Below are 17,464 nucleotides of genomic sequence, written 5' to 3'. Positions count from 1 at the left end.
AAGCCATTTGCTTTAAATTTTGAACATAGGAATTCTTTTCGATAATGACAGTTGACTCAGAAACCCAAATATAAAGCAGGAAAAATTGAGGCTACTCTGTGAGCACCAGGAATGGAGTCCTTGGACCCCACCCACTGGGGTTCTGGGTTCCTGTGGGAATCCCTTAAGGCTGCACTCGGACTGTTTGAAAACCACTGTTTTCAATGAATTCTCAGCTTTTCGATTCTGTGGTTGATTACTGATTCTACGGTGTGGGCAAGAAAAGAATCATAACCAATACCTGTGCCTTGTTTAACCTGGAAGGAAGTTTGGAGACGGAAAGGCAGAGGCAGCCTTCACTGAAAGCCTCCTGGTAGTTTGGTGTTTTCACCTGTGTTCTTTCATTCACTCCTCCCAGTGTCCCTGTGGGTGAGTCTTTTCATCCTCCTTGTACAGACGAAGAGGCTAAGACGTTTAGAGGTCACATGACTTACCCAAGATCGTCTGCTTGTCGTGGCAGAACCAGTCTTGGATCAGGTTCTGTCTGATGCCAGGATTTATGTTCTTCACATTGTGCCATGCGGGGTGGTCTTGACATGAGCAAAAAGGGGCATAGGCGAGGGAATGGCGAAGTCATTCCAAATGTGAGCATCCTGAGAAAAACAGTGCAGAACGCAGCACCGGCACCTTAGCCACAAAGATGTGGGATCCGCAGCATCGAGATGATCGTTGAGGTGTCGAGAATGAACAGTTGTAGAGAAACTACCAGGGGTTGCGTGGAGGTACCAGGCCCGTGCCTGGGGCAAGGAGAAAATGCAGAGGGTACAAGCAAGATGAGAGCTGGGAAGAGGCACTACGTTCGGGGGAGGGGTGGCGATGGCCATGAGGGCAGAGGCGCAGAAGCCGCACTGCAGGGAGCTAGAAGAGGAGAAAGGCACCAAGAGAATGGGCCGGCAGCGTGGGTCGCGTCGGGCGGGGACACGGTAGGCAAACACTGGATGTCAGCGGGGGGAGAAGAATCCTCCGAAGGACCCCTCCGCCTCCTGGCATCTGCAGTGTGCAAAGGGAAGCCTGCAGCACGATCCAGCCTCGACTGGGTAGCAAGGAGAATTTACGGAGCGCTGGTGTTGCATTGGTGTGTTTTTAACTTTCGTCAAGGAATGAAGCTGTGTTTCAAGTGAAATTAAATGGCTGCCACATCTCAAAACCTCATAGGAGAAGAACGAGGGATCTTGGAGCTGCTCGGAGCCCCGTCTCCTAACCATACGTGAGGATCCAGGGAAGAAGCCCTACGAGGCCATGTGGCTGCCTCGATGTGGGCTCTGCTAGATGTGCTCCATGCCCGTTCTCTGTCCATTGTCGGAGGGCACGTTTGTCCCCTCCGTTTCCAGAAGGGAGTCTCAGAGCTCTGGAAATTCAGGTGTGGGGCTAGCGTGGTAAACATGCCAGCAACTTCTTTCTCTTCTGTCTCTGTAGGAAGCAGAACATCAGAGGGCCATGCAGAGACGCGCCATCCGTGACGCCAAGACTCCTGACAAGATGAAAAAGTCACAGTTCGTAAAGGAAGACAGCAACCTCACTCTTCAGGAGAAGAAGGAAAAGATCCAGTCAGGCTTGCAGAAGCTGACGGAGCTTGGGGCGGTGGACCCGAAGAACAGATACCAGGAGCTGGTCAACGACATCGCCAGGGTACGGCCGCGGGTAACGCTGTCTCGGGGCCCGGGAGGAGACAGTAGCTGTTCGGACGACGCACGCCTTCGGGGCCCCGGCAGATTCGTGTCCTGTCCTCGGGGGAGTCGGGTCTGAGTGTTCCAACGTGAGGACCTTGCCTGCCCTCTGACGCCGTGCTCCATGGCCCAGATCAATAGGGAGAAGGCTCTAATTAGAGCTGCCTGTGTGTTAGCTGGTCTTTGACCTTAAAGAGTTCCTCTAGGTCTTTTGAATGATTCCTGTGAAACATACATTCACATCAGGTTGGCCATGCAATTGTTGATTTGTGTGAATCTTCACAAGTAAGGGGCACTCGTGCGGGCTGAGAGCATAGGCGCTCACTGCTGGCACACTGCAGGAATCCCGCATGCGTCCGGGAGCTTGAGCCCCGAGCCAGTATGATGATCTTCTTCCCTCTCCTGACAACGTACTTACGGGGTTCAAGTCAGCTTTGCAGGTGAATTCAAAGAATGTGGAAGTCTATAAAAGTAACGCATTTCCCGGGGCGCCTGTGTGGCTCAGTTGGTAAAGTGTTCAACTCTTGATTTCAGCTCAGGTCATGATCTCGCAGTTGATGAGTTTGAGTCCCGCATTGGGCTCCGTGCTAACAGTGAGGAGTCTGTTTGGGATTCTTTCTCTTCTTCTTGCTCTCTGCCCCTCCCCTGCTCATACACACATGCACATTCTTTTCTCCCTCTGTCTCTCAAAATAAAGAAACTTAAAAAAAAAAAAGTAACACATTTCCGTACCGCTAGGTATAGAGGGAAAAATTGACGGGATCTTAATTTCTTTGCCAATTTTTGAACATCAGTTGCTCCCTGTTAACGGTGGTCATGCAGAGTGGGGTGAAGCGCTAGTGCACACGGTTCAAGAAACACGTGACACTGATCATAGTCTTCCTAACTTTAATGACTGTGTCTCAGGATATTCGGAACCAGCGGAGGTACCGACAGAGGAGGAAGGCCGAGCTGGTGAAACTGCAGCAAACCTACGCGGCCCTGAACTCGAAGGCCACTTTCTATGGAGAGCAGGTGGACTACTACAAAAGCTATATCAAAACCTGCTTGGATAACTTGGCCAGCAAGGGCAAGTGAGTGTGTTTTGTGAAAAGAATCATTGTCAGCGGGAAAGGAAGGAGAGGCAACTCAAGTGACCTTGGACGTTTGTACCTAAAACACGCTGGGTTTATGTATTGCTCTCATTCTTTATCTTGTTTCTAACTGTTTGCATGATTTCCTAGGTCTATTTATTGTTATATGATGTAAATAAATAATAGGGGGTATTTCAAGGATGCATCCCTTGTTACAAAATATGTTTGTGGCCCTAGAGATCAAAGAATCACGGAAGGGGGTTAGTTGGTGTTCCCCAAACCTAGATGTCCCTTAAGGTCACTGAAGGAATATGATGGACATTTCCATCCCCTGGTCTCTCTCTTACACCTGGGACAGGATCCCAGGCCCCAGCTTTTTCCCAGCTGCCAAGGAGGGTCTGATGCAGCCTTCCTGGTGCGGCTGCAGCTGGCGGCACACCCATTTTGTAGGGAGGGAAACTGAGAGCCCAGAGGCATGAGGTGTAGGTTCTGTTTGTAGGCTGGGTTTATTTTGTACTTCTCACTCTTCAGTGTAGGAATTTTAAAATCTCAGGAAGGATCAGTGAACAGAACAATACACTTGTACACCCTGCCCCCAGATTTACCTGTTTTTAACATTTTGCCACACCGCCTCCCTTCCCTGACACGCTTGGTCTTCTGCCTGCAGTCTGGCTCTTTCTTTCCCTCCCTGGAAGACTGAGGTAAGGCCGGGCTGATGTGCCAGGACGGAAACCAGACCCGCCCAACCCAGCTTGCAAAGCTGGCTCCTGTGACCTTTTGACGCGTCCCCATCATTCTTCAAGCACTTAGGGACTTTGTCTAGGCGCAGGGTGTCCCTGGGTCAACTTCTGCTTTCTCCTCCCCAGGCATGGGATTCGCTATTTCTCCAGGCATTCCTGATTCCTTCTCGCAAGGAGCGGCGTGTAGTAGCCAAGATCTAGATCCCAGATGTGCTCATCCCACAGGGTCGTCACTGTTTCTGGGCAAGCTAGGTCCTCGTGTCCTTTTTAAAGGCTGTGTGGTATTCTGTTGCGCAGATGGATAGAGCAATCGACGTAATCAGTTCTCTAATAATAGACATTTGTGTTGTTTCCCAGTTACTTAAAAAATTCTGCACCAGATACCCTCTTGTACATAGGCTATTTTGCGAATGTGAGGATATTTTTGAGGATAAATACTGTACAGTTGTCATTTCTACACGCGTTGCAGCTCCTTCCATAGCAGTTACTCCCTTTTACTCCGGTACCAGCGTTCCTGCCCATTTCTTGAGACCCTTGTTTGGGAGTCCCAGATCCTGGTTCTCTCATGGGTCTCTGTTCTTCCCTCGCTTACTTTTGAAAATCATTTCTCTTGATTGTCTCAACAGCCTCCTAAGGTCTGTTTCTTTTTCCTTATTCCCACCCCTCTGTAATTCTACACCAGTTTGACATCTTTTTAAAATTACTTCTTCTGAGATGTATTTTCCCCCCTGCACAGCCGAGGGCCTTCCAGGGACTCCCTTGGGGTCAGCACGGCTTCTTCAAGCATTAGAACCCTTCACACTTACAGGTGCTTGAGTGTTGAGAAGGACCAGGACACATGACACAGACTGTCAAATTCACATGGGTTTTCAAATACAATTAAAGACCAAAGGGGGCGCCTGGGTGGCTCAGTCCTTTCAGTGTCCGACTTCGGCTCAGGTCATGATCTTGCAGTTTGTGAGTTCGAGCCTGTCAGCTCAGAGCCTGGAGCCTCCTTCAGATTCTCTTATCTCTTCTCTCTCTGTCCCTCCCATTCTCATGCTCTGCCTCTCTCTCTCAATAATAAATAAACAAAAAAATAATAAAGTCCAAAGCAATTTAGTGGTGTTTTCACAATCTTGCAGAATTACTCAGGCTAATCCTAACGCTTATTTGCCACTGTAGCATCCGTGTGTTACGTAGGCCTGTGGAAGGGAAGTCTGTGTTCTGGCCTCTTATCCATGAATTACTAGCAGACTTGTAGTTCCTGATAGAAAGTGACATGACGGGTTTGTTTTTTTTTACAGGGTCTCCAAGAAGCCGAGGGAAATGAAAGGAAAGAAGAGCAAAAAGATTTCTCTGAAATACACAGCAGCAAGACTGCATGAAAAAGGAGTCCTTCTGGAAATTGAGGACCTGCAAGTGAACCAGTGAGTACCGTGTTTTAGGTCAGGATTTTTGTCTCTACACTTACCACATCTGATTCCCTTTATTTCTATTACCGGGATGGTTGTTTTCATATCTTCTACTTACTTATGTATCTATTGAGACGCAGTGTTTCTAATGCTCAGAGTGTATCTGTCATAGAAGGGAAAGTGTTACTTCCCCTTCGTTGAGGAATATTTGCCCCAACCCGACTTCACGCCTATTTATGTTAGCCCCATCTTAATATTGTTTTGCTCTTTATTTTTTTCCTTTCAGTGTTTATTTATTTATTTTGGTGGGGGCGGGGGCGGGGGGCGGGATTCCAACCAGACTCCGCACTGTCAGCACAGAGCCCAACGCGGGGCTCAATCCCATGAACCGTGAGATCACGACCTGAGCTGAAACCAAGAGCCGGACGCTAACCAACAGCCCCCAGGGGCCCCGATTTTCCCTCTGTAGAACAGGAAACCGTTTTGTATTTCTCCTGTGTCTAAACCAAGAACAAACTAGAAGAACAAGAAGAGGAGTGACTATATTCGACCTGAGGCTAGGAGTCAGGGACTTCCCCTCATTCTCTTCCCTGGGAAGGGCCAGCTTGCATTGTACGAGGTTCCTGCGTCTGGCCTGGCTGTGGTCAGCAGGCCTTTCCTGAGTATCTCAAGTACCCACTTACTTATCTACCTGTTATTTTTTAACATATATTATAAACATAGTTATGTATCCAAATTTTTCTCATAACATTTTGAGAATTTTTCATTCTTTGAAAGCATCCTTTTTAATGGCCACACAATATTCCATAATGTGGAAATTTAACCATTCACCTGTACGACATTTAAGTTGATTTTACTTTTTTACGCTATTACACTTGTGGTATGTCTTTATATGTAAATCTTTGGTTTTACCTCTAATTAATTTTTTATGATAGATGTCTAAAAATGGAATTTCTGGTCAAAGTATTAAAATTATTAAGTTATTAGTTATTATCATAAAAAACTAAGACCTAAACTTGACCATCTTATTTTGGAATGTGGCATTCAATAGTGTTACGTGTATTCACATTGCTGCACAACAGCCATCCAGAACCTTCTGTCTTACCAGACGAGACTCTCCCCATTAGATCGCAGCTCCCCAGTTCCTCTCCCCCAGCCCCGGACCACCCCCCTCCACTCCCTGTTTTCATGTATTCGATGCCTCCAGGCACCTCATATAAGTGGGATCACACAGCACCTGTCTCTGTCACTGGCTAATTTTGCCTAGCACAGTGTCCTCGTGGTTCATCCGTGTTGCGACGCGAGCAGATGGCTCCCTAGGGCTGAGTAAAATTCCGCTGTGCGTAGACTTCCCGCATTCTGTATGTGCCCGTCAGTGGACGTTTGGGCTGCTTCCGCCTCTTGGCTACTGTGAACATGGAAGTGTAAATACCTCTTTGGGATCCTGCTTTCAGCCCTTTGGCTCCATACCCCAAAGTGGGAATGCTGGATCACATGCTAGTGTTAAGTTTCTGAAGAGCTGCCGTACTATTTTCCATAGCAGATGAAAAAGTTGACACATATGTATGTATCTCACCAAAGAATTGTGCAGTAGTGTCGGAAACGTATATGGAAGTGCTTACTTATCTTACTACGTCCTTGCCATTACTGAATAGTAAAATAATTTTTCAATGTTTTTGAATTCAGAAGTTAAAAGATAATATCTGATTTTATTAAAAAATATTTTTAAGCCTTTTATTTATTTTTGAGAGGCACAGAGAGACAGCATGAGCAGGGGAGGGGCAGAGAGAGAGAGACAGAATCCAAAGCAGGCTCCAGGCTCTAAGCTGTCAGCACAGAGCCTGATGCGGGGCTCAAACCCACAAACCATGAGATCATGACATGAGCTGAAGTCAGATGCTTAACCGACGGAATCACCCAGGCACCTGATTTTATTTATTTTTTAATAGAGGGTTTTTTTTTTTTTTTTGAGAAAGAGAGAGAGTGTGTGCAAGCAGAGAGAGGCAGAGGGAGAGAGAGAATCCCAAGCAGCCTCCACCCCTAGCAGAGCCCAACTTGGGGCTTGATCCCATGACCCTGAGTTCATGACCTGAGCTGAAATCAAGAGTTGGACGCTCAACTAAGAGTTGGAGCCATCCAGGTGCCCCTAGTATGTCATTTTAAAGCTTGGGTTTTCTTAGAGTCTAGTTGAGAGAGAGAGAAAGAGTGTGTGTGTGTGTGTGTGTGTGTGTGTGTGTGTGTGTGTGTGTATGAGGATCATGGCTTATTATTTATATTTTCTCTGGTTGCTTTTCATTTGGGGACCTTGGTCTTTTTGAGGTTTTTTTGTGTTGAGCACTTAATTTATACACTTTTCAAGTCTGTCTCACATTTATTCTCTTTTCTTTTTGTCATTATTTTCTACAGTTCAAATGCCATCCATTTTTTTTTGCCTCCTTTTTTTTTTTTTTAATTTGCTATGATAGACTTAGAAACCAAATAACAAAGCAAACTGGTTAAAATAAAATTCTTTTTTTTTTTTTTTTTTCCAAAGCCAAAAAGCAAGGGTCGTTTATTGCAGGTTCGAACCCGGGCCTCTGCTCACTCCAAGCTGGTGGAACGGAGAGAGCCAGAGAGCCAAAATAAAATCCTTTATCACATGAAGTACCTTTAAGGAATGACCCCGGAGGACCTCCTGTTGAGTAACATGCACGTGCTTAGTGTGTGGATTTTGTGGCCTCTCCTGCAGCTTCTCCGTGGCCTGTTTTGCATCGTTCATGATTCTCATCTCTGTTCCTGGTAGACAGATTTGCCCCGTAGTTGAGTCCCCAAAATCTGGGCTGACGTGCTTTGATCACCCTGGGAGCAGCATGCCCCCACCTTCCCGTGGTGCCGCACAGTCCCGGGCGCGCGCCATGTTGAGCGTGAGCGGTACCGTCAGCGCTTTCAGCAAGAAGATACTGGCGCTCAGTTCATTTAGATCTACAGCCCCTCCTCTCATGGTTCTTTTTGTTCTGACCCCTTTTTCTTACGCACTTCTCGTAATTCTCGAACATGCCTGCTTGATACACACACCTCTCATCCCTCTCCATCCAGACCAGTAGTCTATTGTTAGATTTCAGCAGTGGCCACGGGGAAGGCCCAAAATTCCTATGACGTCATGCCTTCAGAGGCCGATCGTGGCATTCCTCAGTGGTTCCTCTTCCGTGGAGTGTGAGGGCTGCAGCGGGAGGTCGTCGGCCTCTCCCGAGGTCTCCAAGCACGGAGCCCGGCTCCCCTCCACCCGCAGAAGCACTTGGACCTTTATTCTGCACCCCTTTTCACCCTTGAACATTGTCAGTCTCCTTTTTGCATTTCATGGAATATTGTTACCGAGAACGTAAAAATCATACCCTCACGATGTTATGTTTCAACAGGTTTAAAAATGTTATCTTTGAAATCAGTCCAACAGAAGAAGTTGGAGACTTTGAGGTGAAAGCCAAGTTCATGGGCGTTCAAATGGAGACGTTTATGCTGCATTACCAGGTGGGTGTGCGCCCGTGGGACCAGAAGCTCTGTGGGTGAGGCGGCCGTGCTCTCGTCGGGGCAGCGACGCTGGGCTCCACTCGGGAAGGAAGGAGCCCGGGGCCCCGTGCTCTGGTCTGGACTCCCCAGACAGCTCCGGCACGTGAGCTCTCCCAAAAGGTTTTACCTCAAGCCTGGATTTGTGTTGCCACTGAATCGAACTGGTACCTTGACCTTGAACAAAATGCTTAAGTGTTGATAGTAGAAAATTGTAAGCCTACTCGGTAGCTTGAAACCTTTTCTCTCATTTTGATTTGAGGGAGGTGCTTACACCTGTGTTTCTGACAAGTCATGTGTCAATTGTATCTTTGGAAACAATCCCATTTTAAATTCAGAAAGAACTGTGCAGTGAATCATTTTATAGCATAATTTTACCTGATTTGTATTTTGAAATATCTCTAGTTTGTACGCATTTGAAAAGCTCCGGGCACTCTGAGGCCTCCTGGGCGCTGCCTCGAGTCCTGCGGCCGGTGCGGCCCCTCGTCCCGCCGCCCCCTGCACGTGCTGCCCCTGCCTCCCCTCCTTTATCCCTCTGTCATTCCGGGGGGGGGGGGGGGGCTTTCACACGTGTTCCCACCTCCCACCAGCGGCCCCAGAGCCTTCAGAGGAGCCTCTGTTGCGACGTCAGCTGTTCCCGCTCCCACCCCGGACTGGGAGCTCCCCCCTGGGCCTGCAGTGTGTCTTTGTTTGCTTCTCGGTGCTCAGAGACCCTCAGCACACGGTAGCCGAACCAGAGCGAGTGGTGGTGGAGGCGCGCGCTCTGGCGCTTACACGGAGGCTCCTGTGGTGCCTCCAGCCTCCCCAGCCTCGTGCGGGCCTCAGGGAGCACGTCCGTCCGCGCATGGTCACCGGGTGTGGGGTTGGGCGGGGGACGGGCTGGGTGACGCACCAGGACCTTCGTTCTCATGGAGCTGCTAGGATTTTTCCGAAAGCTGAGCTGGTTGATCCTTTGAGTCCTTCCAAGCTCTTTGACTCTTGCTTTCTCATTGCTTCTGCTCTGAAGTTTACGGGTGAGACTGTTCAGGTTTCCTGAATTTGCTCTGGACAGTGGGGGTGCTGGGAGGAGCGGGGGCTTGGCCCTCAGATCAGACCACTGGCCGGCTCTGTGCTGTTGGGCGAGTCTGAGCATCTTTGAGCCTCACTTTTAAACTTGGGATAATCGCGCCTATGGGATTTTTATCAGGACTTAAAAAGACACTAATGTGCGTACATAATGATGAGCACATAGTAGGCACAATAAACATTTTGCCCTTTTCCGTCTTGGCTTCAGAATATAAAAGCTTTCTCATGTGAGATAGAAATGGAGACTGTACACTGAGATGACATTGGTGGCCTTATCTTGTTTCAGTGATGAGTTTATCTTATTGTAGACTGAAATGCCTTCACCGTCTCCAGGTGACCCCGCGCTTAGACAAACAAGACACGTTAATGTAACTTCTGAAAGAAGGATGTGTGATAAATGAGCCTGCTGCTTTTGTTTCCTTTCCGTGTTTTGTGCATTTGGATTTGAACCGTGTGACCACTTCACTCCGGTTTGCCAGAAAATTCTGTTGACCAGTGTGCCCTGTTCCTCGAGCTCTCAGGGTGGTTGTGCGGGGGACAGGCCCGTCGGTGGGCACTTCTTTCTCGCGCCACGCCACACCTGTCCTTCCTCTTGCCCTGGTCCCTCCCCGCACTGTGTCCTTCCGTGTCCCGCAGTGCGGACTCACTGTCGGGTGTTTCCTGAACAGGACCTGCTGCAGCTGCAGTACGAAGGCGTCGCGGTCATGAAGTTATTTAACAGAGCCAAGGTCAACGTCAACCTCCTGATCTTCCTGCTCAACAAGAAGTTCTACGGGAAATAACCAGTTGCTGCCACGGGCCCCGCCGGAGCAAGCGGAGAAGCTCCCCGCGGCCGCCTTCCTCGGCTCCGTCTCTTCGCAGCGGGAGCAAAGGCCAACCCTCAACAAAGCCTCAGCTCAGCGCACTCCCGACGCCACGGTTTTCCCTCCTCCCGCTCTCATGGGGCGCCTGCTGCCCTTTTTCCGTAGTGAAGTTGTATTTCAGGCTTAGTCTGACCCTCGTGTTCCTTCCTTCTCCTCTGTCACGTAGGAAGAGCGGAAGCCCCGCTGAAGTCTCCCTCCGTCGCTCCTGTCCCCGAGCCTGCATTGCTATATCTACGCTTTGGTGTCTGTCCAAATCAGCAACAGGGTTGGTGGGATTTGATTTCTTGTTATTTGGAAGTGGGAGCATCAGCGCTGGTGATACACATGCTGTAAGGCATAAATTAAAACGCCAGGCCATCTAGAATTAGTAGGTTGTCACTTAAAGGTGAAGTTCCTCTGCGTCTCTGCCCCAACGGTCAGATGGAAGGAGCCGGGGGGCGCACGGGTCCTCCTGCCTGCTTTCCTTTAGGCGCAGGTGCTGACCGAAGTCACTGTTACGTGTTCAAAGGAGATGTTTCTAGCCAAAGGGAGATTGGGTTTTCAAATTTCACCATTAAATTTGAGCAGTGCTGTGGGGTAGCACCCTCATCAGGGATGGGACGGCTGCGCCGACAGAGCCCCACTCTCCGGGCCCGGCCCCGGTGCTCCGCGCCTCTGCTGGTGCACAGAGTGGGCTCCGTTCCAGGAGGTGTCCCCGTGGCCAGGGGACCGGCGAGCCCTAGTGTAGAATGTAATTGTCTTCAAAACTGTTTTATATCTTGAGTGCCTTATTAAAGTGTAGATTTATTTCTTAAAATGTGGGTGATAGGAATTTTGAAGATTTATATAATGCTTTAAAAGGCTTTAGAATACATAAGAGAAGGTTTTTTATTTGAATTGGCTTATCTGTATATCTGAACTCATAAAACTTCTAGCTAAAACACTAGGATTTATCTGCAGGGTTGCAGGGAAATAATCCTGCTTTAGGTAGACGGAGCCAGAAACAAACAGAACCAACCAACCGATGTTAACTTGGCATTAACGTCTTCTTTTCCCCATTTCTTTCTCTTGTCCTGCTGTCCGCGCCGTGCCTCTATTTTAAGAGCTCCCAGAAACCATTCAATTGTAAACACTGAATTTAGGAAGCTTTTGTTATTAATAAAAAGTCATATACTTAAACAACAACGACAACAAACTGTTTATCCAGGAAAATATATTAGAAATCATGCTACTGCACCTCCATCTACTCTGGTGTTTGGTTCAGTATTCTTTTATCCTAAATCATAAAACTTAACAAAATAAACTTACCTTAAAAAAAATGTACCGATGTATATTGAAAGCCAGTAATAAACTGTTGCGTTAATAACAAGTTACGTGATGCGTCCCTGCTATAAATGGAAGCGTTGGAGAGGTGTTTTTCTCGAGAGACTGTTTACCCGGTCAGGTCCGCCGCCCTGCACGCTCCGATGGGAAGGGGTGAGGTGGGGAGCCCTGTGGCCCGAGACTCCACCAGCCGGACCCTGTTTTTTACTGTATTTGGAAAGTCTTCCGTTGGTAGACGGTTTCCTCAGGTCCAAAGCAGATGCTGTTACAGGCAGCCTCGCCTCCAACACCGGGACCAGAGCGTCCAGCCTTTTACCGTAAGAGGATGCCCGTCCCCGACGCTCGTTGGGCCTCCGAGGCCACGTGCACGACAGACCACGAGCAAAGCTTACAGCTCCTGTAACAGTGCAGTACGGTGTGTCCACTATTTGTAAGGATTATCGTGCCCTGGATGCAACTTCTAACCCAAAATAGCACAAAGTGGAGATTTTGCTGGTGACCATGCAGAATTATGGTTATGACAGCATCGAAAATGCCCCGCGTGAACTCAAGTCAGGCTCGGAGACCTTTAGCTCCTCCTTCTATTTATTAGCCGTGGCGCGCCCTGCCCCTCCTCCTCCCACCTCTTCCCTGGCTGTCGTGACATTTATCATGAATTTACTTCCACCAATTTGGACCGCCCATCAGATTGCTGCACACAATTGCCTTTGTATCTCTGTATGAAATAAAAGGTCATTTGTTCATGTTTGTGTTTATTTTTCTCAGTTTCATTGTTAGTAGTTCCTGTTCAGCAGCGTTGACTAGAGCAAGATCTAATGGGTCTCTCTGAGGGAGCAAACCCAGGCCGGCTCTCAGATCACTGAGTTATCTCGAAGTGGTGTTTAACGTGAGAGTCGAGCCTTTTTTAAGTGTAGTAACTGCTTCAAGTAGCCTGGACCACCTCTGACGGTGACGCCTAGCTACTGTCCCGGGAGCCCAGCCCCCAGGTGTGGACACGCAGTCCCAGGAGACCCCTCAGGGGCCTTCTCTGCTCCTTACCGGTCAACAGAGAGGACTGGGGAAAGTCGCATATGGACAAAGTAAATGGCAAAAGGGGAAACAAGAAGTGGCTTCCTTTTAAGTAAGGCCCCAGGGGACAGCCTCACTTAAAAAACACAAAGGTGTGTGTAAGCATCCTGTTGTGTTTATAAACTGTGGCCAGACTCTATTGGAAAATTAGGGACTAGGAAAGAAGAGAAAAAAACAATAATTCTCCAGTTAACAAGTGAAAACTGGGAGAGGATGGCGTGATGGGGACAGTGATGCGTGAGGGTCCCCAGCCAGCAGCCTCGGGGGCGCCGGAGCCTCCGCTGTGTCAGCCTCCGTCCTGGAAACAACTTCAGCTCCGCGTCGTCCTACAAAGAAATCCGGAAACTGGATGCTTGTCAAGACATAAGATGCTAAGTAAGGAAACCACACAAAGGGAAACAGCAGGACGGGAGGCGAGTACCCCAGTGATGGAGGTGGGCGCACCCGTGTCCCCAGGGCCCCGCGTCTCTGCCTGTGCGCGCCCACGGCGGATTGGGGACAGCTGCGTCCCTCTGCGAATTTCAGGTTTGACAGCTACCTTTTTTTGGTTGTTTTTAATGTTTATGAAGTGTGTAATTGCCAGCATGCTGTGAGTTTTAACGTAAAGACTACTTCACTTTGAAACCTATGGAACCGGACCCCCGATCCTCCTCTTTTTTTTTTTTTTTACACTCAGGGCTCACCGCAGTGAGGGCGGTCACCTCTGTCACCGTACATTATTACAGTCCGTTCCCTGTGCCGTACGTTCCGTCTCCATGACCGACTCTGGCGGGTTTGTACCTCTTGATCCCCTTCATCTCAGCCACCATCTAGCCACCAGCTGGTTCCCTGTAAGAGTCAGGTTTCTTCTTTCTTCATCCATTCGCTTACTTTAGACCTCACATGAGCGAGTTAGAGTGTTTGTCTTCCTCTGACTTACTTCACTTCGCATGAGGCCCTCTAGGTCCATCCATGTTGTCTCAAATGGTAAGATCTCATTCTTTTTATGACTAATATTCTGTTGTATACCACATTATCCATCTATTGATGGAAACGTGCTGCCTCCCTAGCTTGGATATTGAAATAATGTTGAATAATTGAATGATGAATTCTGGGTTCTCTATTTTGTTTCATTGATCATTGTCCCATTTTTGTCCCCGTATCCATTTCTTAACCTTTAAAAAAAAAAAACAAAACCAACTTTATTTTTGAGAAAGAATGGGGCAGGGGCATAAAGAGGGGGATGGAGGATCTGGAGAGGGCTCTGTGCTAACAGCAGAGAGGCCGACGGGGGCTCACACTCCTGACCTGAGCTGAAGTCGCCTGCTTAACCGACTGAGCCACCCAGGCGCCCTGTGTTTCCCATGTTGTAATTGCTCTAACAGTTCATATGCTTGAATCAGGTGCCAAACAAGGTGTACACATATTACATTTACCTGACAGGTCTTCTAAATCTTTCATCTATAACTTCTCTCTTTTTAACATTTATTCATCTTCGAGACAGACCGTGAGCGGGGGAGGGGTAGAGAGAGAGGGAGACAGAATCGGAAGCAGGCTCCGGGCTCTGAGCTGTCAGCACAGAGCCTGACGTGGGGCCCAAACCCACAAACCATGAGATCAGGACTGAGCTGAAGTTGGATGTTTAACCGATTGAGCCCCCCAGGTGCCCCATTCTCTCTCTTTTTAAAAATCTTACAGGGGCGCCTGGGGGGCTCAGTCGGTTAAGCATCTGGTTTCGGCTCAGGTCACGATCTCACGTTCGTGGGTTCGAGCCCCGCATCGGGCTCTGTGCTGACAGCTCAGAACCCGGAGCCTGTCTTCAGATCCTGTGACTCCTTCTCTCTCTGACCCTCCCCTGCTCACACTGTCTGTCTCTCTCTTTCTCTCACTCTTTCAAAAATAAAAAAAGCAATAAAAAATCTTCTAGTTTATTTTATGTTGATCCCATAGAATTTCTACATTCTGGATTTCTTATATCTGTGTGGATCTCACTCAGTTTCAACCTCTCGGTAGGAATATTCCAGAGTTCTTACTACATCACCACAGGTTTAACTTTTCATGATGTAAATAAAGACTGGTCATTGGGTTCAAAGTTGCCCATTTAACCTATTTTCTTAATAAAGTTTCCCATCAGCTTTCCATCACCTATCCCATGGACTCGGCCGGCACTGGGAAGGACGGCCTAGGTTTCTTCTGTTCCTGAGGGCTGCAAAATGGTGATATTCCAAACCTGTCACTCCTTCTTCATTTATCAGAATTCTTCTGAAGAGTCTCCTGTCACCAACTATTTGGTCACCTTGAAGAACATTCACACAGGAAAAGACGATAAATACTTGTTCATCTCCCTTTATTTTCTGGTTTTCCCTGACACCTCCCAAAGATGACCGGTGAGGTTTTTTTGTATTTTTTTTTAATGTTTTATTTATTTTTGATACAGAGAGAGACAGAGCATGAGAGGGGGAGGGGCAGAGAGAGAAGGAGACACAGAAGTGGAAGCAGGCTCCAGGCTCTGAACTAGCTGTCAGCACAGAGCCTGACGCGGGGCTCGAACCCACGAACGTGAGATCTGACCTGCGCTGAAGCCGGAGGCTTAACTGACTGAGCCACCCAGCCGCCCCTGAAGTAGTTACTTTTAAGAGAACATTTCCTGGGGCGCCTGGGCGGCTCAGTCCGTCAGGCTCCCACTCTTGGTGTTGGCTCAGGCCATGATCTCTCAGGGTCGGGAGCTCAGCCCCCCTCAGGCTCTGAACTCACGGTGTGGAGCCTGCTTGGGATTCTCTCTCTATCCCTCTCTGTAGCTCTCCTGCTGGCATGCTCTTTCTCTCAAAATAAACAAACTTTAAAAAGACAGAACATTACCTGAGTTCATAACAAGCTTTTAAATAAAATGCTTTTAATATATACAGCTTTCTGAAAGGGAAAAACTGATTCCCTCACTAGTAGCATTTGCCAATCCGTGGAGTCAATGCTTCCCTGTCGCTGATTTCCAGCTTGTTGACACTTGTCACTGAATGCCGAGTTTGGAAAGGAGGCTGACCCTCACTTCCCATGAGCCTGCCCTGAACCACCAATCTCATTCCAGGAAGAATTGGGAGTAATTACGGATTTTCAGAAGAACAAGAAATATTCAGATGTGGACTTTAGACACACGGAGGAAGAATGGGGATGAGGAGGCAGGACTCAGGACAGCGTGTGCAGGTACGTGTCGTGTGTCCATCCAGACCCTCTCCACCCTCACTTCCCTCTGTGCCCTGGGGAGCGGGCATCGTGGTCTGTGTCACTGTTTCCCTCTGGCTTCTGGTTGTGTTTGGCCCACAGCGGGCATCACAGGGAGATGGGAGGTCTGGGGGAGGCAGGGTTACCGGCGTGGCTGCCTCTCCCTACCCAAGGCCAGAGCTCCTGTCAGCTCCCTCCCGACACCCGCCCTCCGCCCTGGGCAGTAAGCACTCCCTCCCCAGGGCCCCGAGGGCACAGAGTGCTAAAGTTCCTGCTCTAAATAGCAGCAGGGGAGCGTTACCTGAAGCCCTGCCCAAGCCCTGCCCGCTTTTTTCCAAATTACCAGTCTGTCTGCGCCTTCTGTTTCCTGCTGGGACCCTGATACACAAGTGGACCAATTAAGGTCTCAATTAGCGAGAGACTGGGCGGCCTGAATTGGATAATGATCATTAGGATGGGCTGACGTGAGAGAACTCTGGGGAGAGTTAGGAAGCAGAGGCAACTTAATGGCTGTGGGGCGGTTTTCACCGTCAAGGAGAGTTGGGGAACTCTGTGTTCCATCCTCCTGCAGGCAAGTCCCAACACACACTAGCATACCAAAAAATTGTGAGAAGGGGCGCCTGGGTGGCTCAGCCGGTTAAGCATCCGGCTTCGGCTCAGGTCATGATCTCATGGTATGTGGATTCGAGCCCTGCACTGGGCTCTGTGCTGACAGCTCAGAGCCTGGAGCCTGCTTCAGGCTCTGTGTCTCCCTGTCTCTCTGACCCTCCCCTGCTCACGCTGTTTCTCTCAAAAATAAATTAAAAAAATTTTTTTGAGAAGTCCCACTGGAAACCTGCTTAACTTCTTGGCAGCTGGCTTCCCCCAATATATTTGAAAGTGGAATCCGACCCTTCACTCTGCAGGAAACTCCTATGTTAGCCACCTGTGAAACTCGTATTCCTTGGGCCACACTCTGAAATGCTAAGCTGTTAATCACTAGTAAATATTACTTAGGAAACAAAAAAGCAAAGATGTGCATTTGTATCTCACATTTGCTAGAGTTTTGGATTCCATTATACATTTCAAGTTTGGTAAAATTATTTCTTAAACCTGTTTGACCTGATACTGTACATACTTATTCTCTATTTTGCCCCAAAATTGTACTTAATCATAGTCCAGATTGGCCTCTGCCAATGTGAGAAACACATTCCCAATTCCAATCAGTACAGACACAGAGATCTGGATGGTGAAGGAAAGATCTGGAAGAAGGGGTCGAACAGACACACAACTTTCTAGAAAGGATGACGTGCTAGGAATCGAAGGGTAACTCCTCTTATAAAACCCAGCCAAGAAAGAAAGAGCTTCTGAAACTATAGCCAGCGCTCAAACCCCTGTTCCCATGGAAAGAAACCAGTATGACTCGGAGAAACGGCTGATGCCGGGCCCGAGCAGAGAAGTGCTAGATGAGTCTAGGTCGTCTAGCTGTATCCAGAAAGGAAAAACCCCCAAACAACTGAAAAATGGATGAGGACATGT

At 48.5% G+C, this 17,464-nt stretch overlaps 1 protein-coding gene across 2 annotated transcripts in view; it reads left to right on the top strand.

Moving 5' to 3' along the window:
- Positions 1-12,426, top strand: part of IQGAP1 (IQ motif containing GTPase activating protein 1) — a 97,217-nt gene extending 84,791 nt beyond the window's left edge. For both annotated transcript variants that reach the window (XM_029952557.1, XM_029952558.1), the window contains exons 33-37: positions 1,456-1,668; positions 2,613-2,779; positions 4,806-4,928; positions 8,309-8,417; positions 10,187-12,426. In XM_029952557.1, coding sequence (XP_029808417.1) covers positions 1,456-1,668; positions 2,613-2,779; positions 4,806-4,928; positions 8,309-8,417; positions 10,187-10,300 — 726 coding nt within the window. In that variant the 3' untranslated portion in view covers positions 10,301-12,426. The remainder of the gene's footprint in view (positions 1-1,455; positions 1,669-2,612; positions 2,780-4,805; positions 4,929-8,308; positions 8,418-10,186) is intronic.
- Positions 12,427-17,464: the final 5,038 nt, after the last annotated feature.

The sequence above is a fragment of the Suricata suricatta genome, chromosome 9 (genome assembly GCF_006229205.1).
Source record: "Suricata suricatta isolate VVHF042 chromosome 9, meerkat_22Aug2017_6uvM2_HiC, whole genome shotgun sequence".
NCBI classification, from domain to species: domain Eukaryota; kingdom Metazoa; phylum Chordata; class Mammalia; order Carnivora; family Herpestidae; genus Suricata; species Suricata suricatta.
The sequence above is the reverse complement of the archived record's forward strand: the minus strand, read 5'-3'. Positions and strand labels throughout refer to the sequence as shown.